At 32.6% G+C, this 9,078-nt stretch overlaps 2 protein-coding genes across 2 annotated transcripts; one reads left to right on the forward strand and one right to left on the reverse strand.

The window, feature by feature from the left end:
- LOC7486791 (ATP synthase subunit delta, chloroplastic) lies at positions 1-1,071 on the reverse strand. Its single transcript, XM_002320849.4, has one exon. It carries the CDS (start codon positions 1,054-1,056, stop codon positions 229-231), a length of 828 nt encoding a protein of 275 aa, XP_002320885.4. The 5' UTR covers positions 1,057-1,071; the 3' UTR covers positions 1-228.
- Positions 1,072-3,893: 2,822 nt separating this feature from the next.
- Positions 3,894-5,565, forward strand: LOC7486792 (ras-related protein RABA3). The gene is made up of 2 exons (XM_002320178.4): positions 3,894-4,446; positions 4,875-5,565. The coding sequence occupies exons 1-2, from the start codon at positions 4,184-4,186 to the stop codon at positions 5,326-5,328; spliced, it is 717 nt and encodes a 238-aa protein (XP_002320214.4). The 5' UTR covers positions 3,894-4,183; the 3' UTR covers positions 5,329-5,565.
- Positions 5,566-9,078: the final 3,513 nt, after the last annotated feature.

Here is a 9,078-nt window from a genome sequence, read left to right on the forward strand (position 1 = left end):
TAATCCAAGGTTGATGTTTTAGTTTAATCTGTCAAGCTCACGAGAGTACACATTTCAACATCGCAGGCTTTAGCAATAGTTGCTGGGTAGCACGAGCTATTGCAAGTGACAAGATGGATGTCAAAGGAACTGAGCTTTATCCAGTTCAGATATATCCACTTGTCACAAGGATCGACCATAACTAATTTACAATAAAAAAAATGTGCAATCTTTTACATCAGATTGAACTTAAGCAACAAATGCTGGGAACTTCTCATCAAAGAAATTTTTTACCTTAACATTCATAGCCCCGGTAAGATTCTGCACAGTCTTGGCAATCCAAAACAACTGATCTTCCTCCATCTTTTTAGGAGACGGAACCAAAACCACTCTTGTCCCACTCAACTCATCACATATACTCTCAAACTCCATCAAAACATCACTCACGATCATCACCTTATTTCTATCAATCAACATCTTCACCAAACCTACCAAATATCTATTGAATTTACCTCTCTTTGCCACTTCCTTCACTACCTGTCCCTTCTCTTTGTCACCCACAAACGGGCTACCCAAAACAGCTTGGATTTGCTCATTTTGAAGCAGCTTCAATAATTTCTGCACATCATTTTGGACTATGTCAAGGGAACTCTTGCATCGAGCTATGTCTACAAGTGCGGCGGCATAGCCACTGACAGGGTTTCTGTGGCTATGTGGAGATGAGTTGTGAGATGAGCTTTGAGAGATGTTAGAAAAGAGTGGAAGGTTAAGATTCTTAAAAGATAAGGTTTTAGTCTTGGATGGGGTTCTGTTAGAGATTGAAGAGGTGGGTTTAGTTGTAAGATTAGGAGGGAGTTGATGAGATACGTGAGGAGTCCTTAAATGTTGCAATTCAGGAAGTGTTGACAGAAAGGCAGGGCCTTTGAGGGTTGAAATGGAACTTGAGATCGTATCCATGGCGAGAGTGGAAAATTTGAATAGTGCTTCTGGGGATGCCTCCGATTTGGTTTTAGGACGAGGGATGACGATAAGATTTATGCCACTAGTAAAGCTAAAGCCACAAATTGTGTGTTCCATTTCTCTTCCTTGAGCAAAATATAATAATAATAATAATAATAATAATAATAATAATTGGGATTGAATTAGAGATCGATTAATTCATGGACTCACAAGGTGAATGTTTAGGACACCCAGCATCACCAGCCTGGTTCGGTGGATCAAGCTTGTTTCATATAAATGTTACCAACCTTAGTGGGCTTCACCTCATTAATTTCCCCTAAAGGTTTATTTTGATGCAAAAACAGTGTGCACCCAGAACACAGTGCAACATGAACGAAAAACAGCTGCGAGCCTACAACCTTTTTTCTGTCGTTGGGTCTACAAATGGACAAGATATTTTTCATGGCCCATATATATTATAAAATGACAAATTTGTACCGGGATGTAGGCCTACAAGAACCTGGCCCGTCATGACAGTCTGATTGTACTTCAAATCTCCGGTAAGAGATCCCCTGGCCCATTAAGATATATTCCAACGCAAGGCGATTTGATTCAAGTTGAAGAACAATCGTTACTTACGTGCGAAGCCAAGATCAGAGTGCAGTGTTCCTGGCCCCGATTGCTGATGGCCCCATTCCTGCTTTTTGACCTTTTCAAGTGTTAAAAATGTTCTTGTTTATGATTAGCTGTTTGCTTTTTGCAGCATAATGATGTTGGGTTAGTTCATTTCATCATTAAAAACCAAATGTTTAGTTTTACCAGGAAAATAAATGTTTCCTCTGGGCCGTGAATCTTTTTTGAAATTGAATTGAAAGATCGTCCAGATTTTCGAAAGAGAAAAGAAAAGAAGAAAACTTATGTCTCGCACCTTACGAACCAGAATAGGAGTGAATTGTTAAACCCGTCCATCTCTTTCATCTTTCACGATTCCATTTACGTGCTAATTAATTTTTATTCTTATTTAGAAAATGAGAAAAATTCACGAATCATAATGTTACTTAATTACATGCATATTGTTTAATTACAACTGGCATTTATAGAAAGAAAAATAATTGTTAGATTAAATACTAAATTACAAAGAAAGGGGTCAAGTGACTAGTTTCATTAGACTATATAAAAAGCTTACAAGTTCGGTCAAAAAAACTAATTGAGCACAAACGACTAGCAGCTGGCTAGTTTCCCCCATGAATGTCCAGTCTGGGCATTCAGGTACAGACATCACAGCAGTACTTTAGTTTCCTTGAAATGTGTTGCGGGGTTACCCCGTTCTTAGGAATGTCACTGTCCCCAAAAATTCTGTCGGTGCAAAACAATTAGGAGCTCATTTCGATTTTACTGCGATCAAGCAAGCTTTATTCGAAGTTTCCTGTGCATTTATGGGGTCACTGTAATAAAACTAGGAACGTCACGTCCTTTTTTATGGATGCATGAGAGACATGCGAGCTGGCGGGACATCGATCCCCCATGTGGAACAAAAAAGCTTCAAATTAATTTTATAGGTATTTCAAAAAAAAAAAAGGGTCTATTATTATTTTTTCGATCAATTAAAAAAAATTATGTTTTAGCTCATTGAATTTATTTTCGTATCCGTCTTTTGATGTTATTTACGATTTTATTTTTATTATTTTTAAGTATGTATGTTTTCCTTCTCTGCCGACAAATAAAGTTTGATCCCTGTGCAGTTAAATGGATTTATTTTTAATTAGTTAAATTTATTATTTGAATCATATGATAATTATGTAGATAATAAAACAAATTAAAATAAAAAATAATACACGATTATCAAGTAACCCAATATTAAATAATAAAATTAAAATTAAAAATATTCAATTAAAAAATATAAATAAATCCATATTAATTTATCAAACCTACAATCAAAGTCATTCACCTTACTAGATTTAATAATTTTTTAATGAAATTATTTTTTATTTTATTATATAACAATAACGCATGAGACCTTTCTTATATCAAATTAAAAAATATTTTCTTAAAAAAACAAACAGTTCAGGTTTTACTATATATATAGTAAAACCTGTAAACAAACATAGTATTTTTTTTTTTTTAATGTCACCGGGGTAACGTCAATGGGGAGATTGAGTGTCCATAAATGAATGATGATTTGGGAGTTTTCTGACATTTGGGAAAAGAAAAAATACGTGTACATCGTTTAGACTATCTGTCGTCTACCTTACTGTACATGAATTTTAGTTAGGAGGCGCGCATTTAATTGAAAGAAGATATCATTCAATGGGACTTAAGTTCCGTAAGCTTTGACATATTAAATTGCAGCATCGAGTGGTGGTTTCCAGCCCATCTTTCCATTCCGATGTACATGTATGTATGTATGTATGTATGAATGACTGCAAAATCCAAGTTGTGATACACTAGCCACCGTGCTTGAACCAGTACTCCATTATTGTTCTCACTTTTCCAGAGAGCCTCAAATTAAAATAAACAAAAGCCGAAGCTCAATCCCGAGATTGTGCCAGGAAATTAGACCATATAAGCTGCCTGGACAAATAATTACATTCACTAATCCCAACTCACACTCTCATCTGTCTGTGTTGATTTAGAGCCTGTGGTCATGCTGTAATTATAGAGCTTTCTTTTTTTAACCAACTCATGCCAAAAAAATATTTAATAAACTATTATAATTTAAAAATACTAGACGTAATCTGGTTTTTGAGTGATTTTAGAGGCCAAAAATCTCATGTCATCTAGTTAAGTTTGTATTGTATTGAACATGTGGACTAACATGTCTCAGAAAAAATCACCATGGTGTGTTGTCAGATGTATCCTGTTACTGTTAAAAAAAAAAAAAGATTTAGAGAGGCAGTAATTAATAAGTCTACAATGGCTAATGCTAAATAATTTATCTGGCGTGTTATATGAATAAATAATGCATGGTGCGCATACAGCTACAAAGAATTAGAAGAGAGACAAAGACCGGACCATATTTCACAGCTCCTCCTTTCACTACATTAGTGAGGGATTACGAACCCTTGAAAACATCGGTCTTGTCTGGTCCTCTTTTTCGATCTCTTTCCTTTACTTACACCATTCACCACCAGGACTAGAGTCCCAAGACCAAGAACAAAGTTTCAAGAGTTTCATATTATATTTCACATAGCAGCTGAGCAACAAGGATCAAGATAAAGTCCCATTCTTTTTCCTTGCCCCAAGTTTGTTTGAGGGGTGATAAAAAATGAACCAAGAGATGAATGGTGTTGATACTGAGATTGATCAGAACCACCAAGAGAATGTGCAAGAGAAAATCGATTATGTGTTTAAGGTGGTGGTGATCGGTGACTCTGCAGTAGGCAAGACGCAAATTCTTTCCAGGTTTACCAAGAATGAATTCTGCTTTGATTCAAAGTCTACCATCGGTGTCGAGTTCCAGACTAGGACTGTCATCATTAAAGACAAGGTCATCAAGGCTCAGATCTGGGATACTGCTGGCCAAGAAAGGTTGGGGTCCTCTCTCTCTCTCGCTCTTTTCTCATACCCACATCAAACACGTACCTTTTTGCTTGACCCTTTCGGCCCGACTAGAATATACATGTAATTGTTTTAAAACTATAGTGTATAGCTACTTGCCTGCTTATCAGAAGATAAAAATTATAATTGATGTTCAGAATTTTTCAATTGCTACAAACGAGATGATCCTTTTTCTTAAGAAAAACATACTGATCAAAGAAATGTTCTTAGAATTACTATATATAATAATTGTGGAAATGTGTGCCTTGAATGCAATATTTGGATCCATTCCATATTGGCTCGTGAATAGCATTGAAATGCCGATGCTACCGTCACTACGTATTCCGAAGTTGCAGTAAAACTCTGATATATCAAATCCAATTTATTGAAAGAAATTTAAAAAAAAATAAATTCTGCAGGTACCGGGCAGTGACAAGCGCATACTATAGAGGGGCATTAGGGGCTATGTTAGTCTACGACACTACCAAGAGACCAACGTTTGATCATGTGGCTAGGTGGGTGGAGGAGCTCCGAGCCCATTCTGACAACTCAATTGTGATCATGCTGATTGGAAACAAGGCTGATCTTGTGGACCTCAGGGCAGTTCCAACAGAAGACGCGGTGGAATTTGCAGAGGAGCAAGGCCTATTTTTTTCTGAGACATCAGCCCTTAGTGGTGACAATGTGGACGGTGCATTTTTTAGGCTGCTAGAAGAAATTTACGGTGTGATTTGTAAGAAGTCATTGGAATGTGGCAATGGAAATCCCCATGCTGCTGATGCCATAACGCTTAGAGGTTCTAAGATTGATGGCATGTCAGGGACTGATCTGGAGATTAGTGAGATGAAGAAATTATCTGCTTGCTCGTGTTGATTTGATCATTTTTCTAGTGAATTGTGTACTATAAGACTTTACCACTCCATGTTCTTAATTGATTCTGTGGCTTTCTTTGGAAAGTGGTGATCGTTTCGGTAGTGTGGTAAGGGTGGCAAGTTTTTTCTTCTCTGTGACCTGTCAAGATTTTAGCAGTATTGTACTTGTCTTACAGAAACCATGAATTTGGTTTTTTTATATGTATTGATTTGGATGGATGGTTTTCCTTTTCCTTCATTTGTTGGAATTCTGGATTCATTGGGAAAAATCACCTCTGAACAAGTGAAATGAGGGTTCTTATTTAAGGTAAAAAGTTTTTCTACTACTTTTTTTTTTCTCGGTCAAACTGAAATACATCAATGATTATATATTGATGATTATATATTGGTTCGTTGGTAATTAACAAAACCTTGTAGCGTTTTTTTATGTCCATAAAATTATTATTCACTTTTCATTAATTATTGTTAATTGGAATAATGATTTTTTTTTTAATCTCAATTTGATTTTTAAATTTTTTCTTTACACAATTATGTACTTTTAGCCAAAATTAGCATTCAAATACATATTTTTTTAGGATTGAGGGTTGAATTGAAAGACAGGAGGTTGAAGTGAAAAATACAGATAACATAGATAGTGCTTTCAAATTTGATTGTAATGTATATTTAAGTCCCCTAACTTTTTTCCTATAAGGTGACCGATCCCTTTAATTTTTAAAAAACATATTTTGATACCAAACTTTATTTTTTTTCATTTTCATTTTCATGGAATGAGAGAGAGAAGTTGCTGGATTCTAGCAAAGAGAAAAAAATCTTTATTAGTGACAATTTCGATCACCAAACAAGTTTAAATTGGTGTCAACGAGTTCTATTAGGTGATGAGAGTTTTATGTGGTTGTTTTAAGCTTCAATATAGCATATAAAACCAGATCTGGATCAAGGATGCAATATTTCTTTCTACTTGATTTAGTGGTTTGGACTGTTTTATGGGTTTAATGGGTCGATAGGTCGGTTTCTTAGTGTTCTAAGAGTATTTTATGGTTGAAAAATAAGGTTTTTTTGGTAAAAATCTTATAGGTAACTTGATTATTGAGTTTCTCTCACTTCGTTGAAAACATGATCATCTCCTCTATTTTTCGGGTTAAAAAAAATCTAGTCTAGATTGCAGTGTCTTATGAGCCACCGATCTAGTTAACAAAACTAAAGCTTGTGGGTAAAATATTGTTTTTAGAAGGTTAGTATAATTCATATATAATTTTTTCATATATTTTGTATAAATTAAATATGTTTTTTTATAATATTTTTAGTGTGTACCACCTTGCACAATATTTTTTTTTTCTTTTATCTTATTCAATAAGTTTTATGTGTGTGTCGATTTTTCTATTACAAATGGATTTTAATAAACAAATTTAATAAATAAAAGCAAGTAAATGACCCATGTTGTGATATTAAATATCTTGATCTATATTTGTCTCTTAATTTTTTCAATTATGTTTTTATTTATCTTTAATGACTTTTTTTTTCTTTTGTTTACACAATGATTTGTAATTTATTTAATTAGATAGGTGCATAAGTTTTTCGATTAATATTTATGATTTTTTTTAGTAAAAAAACATGTTGTAAAATTTTACGTGTTTAATTTTTTTATCATGTATTAGTGTTTTCAATTTGATCCTTATTCTTATGATTTTTTATTTTCAATTTCACTTTTTAATCCAAGTTGATAGTGTTTTTTCCCCTCTCATTTTGGTTCTTTTTTTTCTTCTAAATCTTCATTTTTTATTAATTCCTTTTATTATACATGTTTTTTAAAATAATTTTTAAATTTATGCTTTAATTAATACATCTTTTATGTTATTTAGCTTTGGTTTTTTTAGTTTCTTTTAAATAGCAATTATTTTTTAATTAAATTGAACGTGTTTAATTTTTTAAGAGATTAGTATGATTCATCTATATTTTTTTATATTTTATATAGAATAAATATTTATTTTTTATTATATTTTTTTTCAATATGATTCAAATAAAACTAACTTATTTAATTAATCAGGATTATAACCCAAGTTATTAAAATTTTTATATATATATAAAATATACTTATAATATTTGAATATAATTTTTAGTTTATTCGACTGGTGATGATGCAGCGAGGGTGAGTTAGTCTTCTCATAAAACTTGTAATTTTACCCCCTCCATCTCCTCTCCATCATCTTTAACCGTCAAACTATTAACAGTATTGTTACTTTTTAATATACCCAAAGCGATGTAAGTACTTGATGAAACTAGTGAATGGGTGAATAGTACAAATCAACGCAAAGATTAAATATAGATTTCTTTATGATCAAACCTTCAAAGAAGAATCTATGTTTCTTTATGATGAAACGCTTTCGAAAGAATTAATGAGGCTCTGTTTTCTCTGCCTGTCTGCCCCTCCTTTGCCGCGGTTGGTACCTCGTGTAATAATCCTTTTAAAGGATTCTTCAGAGGATGGTTGTGATTATTTTTTAAAATATTTTTCATTTAAAAAAATATATTAATAATATTTTTTTATTTTTTAAAAATTATTTTTAAGATCAGCACATCAAAATGATTTGAAAATATCAAAAACATATTACTTCAAAACAAAAAAAAAATTTTAAATTTTTTTGAAGCGTTTTTAAAAAGCATTCCCAAACGTTACTCGTCGACTTCCCCGTTCATGTGAACGATTTGTGTGTTTAATTCTTTTTACAATTCATTTCATAGTTTTATGATAGGGTCCACATCTAAGATAAAATATTCAAATAAAAAAATAATATATTTTACCTAACTTCTACACATTTTTATATATTCTCCTACTCTTTTAATTATTCCACACACACACACACACATATAAAAGAATTTTCAAAAAGGAAGAAGGAATAAAATGCAATTTGGAAATAAGTTAAATAATGAAGATTTGTTAGACTGATCCTCATAGTTGTGTTTGTGCTAAGGGTTTTGTGTATTTTTCTTTCTTGTTCCCTGTATAAACATAGGTTGGGTTCAGGATCTAAAGAGCCGCAATCAGATAGGGGAGAGGAGAGGACAAGAACCAAAAAAAGGAGTTAGTGGTAGAAAACTCAGGAAATTAAGGTTTCAAGGAAAAGTTAGAAGGAGAGAAGGAGAGTGATAATGAGCTTGAAGATAGATTTGGATTATTTCCATCTAAACTCACTAATGACCCTTACCCTCCTTTATTTATCCATTTAAATTATTTAACTGATTCTGATCAGTGTTACAATTTGACTTCCAGGAATGTTTTTCAGAAAGCAACCAGAGATTAAATTTTAATTAAAAAAATTTAAGGATAAGAAAGACTAATTTGCAAGAAAAATAAAATCAGATACTAAAATAAAAATCTCAAAGTTTCAGGGACTAAAATGTATTTATTTTGTAATCATTTTATTGTGCATATCTTTACATGATTCCAGTAGGTAGCCCTTACCCAACCCTACCTAATCGAATTAATTTTAGGGTATTTTTGGGTCAACCCATTAATGATCCATTTAAATTCTGTATTGATCTATTTATGACAAGCACATACGAGTTGGTTAATGGACATGGGTAGCCTGTGGCATCTCTACACGTCATGTGTGAGTATACACATACACATCACATACATTCATCCTGGTTCTTCGTAACATGTGAAACTTTATAATAATAATAATATCAATTAATCAAAATACGAAAAAACAAAAACAATATACATGAAAAAATGGAAACCATTAATTAATGA

The sequence above is a fragment of the Populus trichocarpa genome, chromosome 14 (genome assembly GCF_000002775.5).
Source record: "Populus trichocarpa isolate Nisqually-1 chromosome 14, P.trichocarpa_v4.1, whole genome shotgun sequence".
NCBI lineage: Eukaryota > Viridiplantae > Streptophyta > Magnoliopsida > Malpighiales > Salicaceae > Populus > Populus trichocarpa.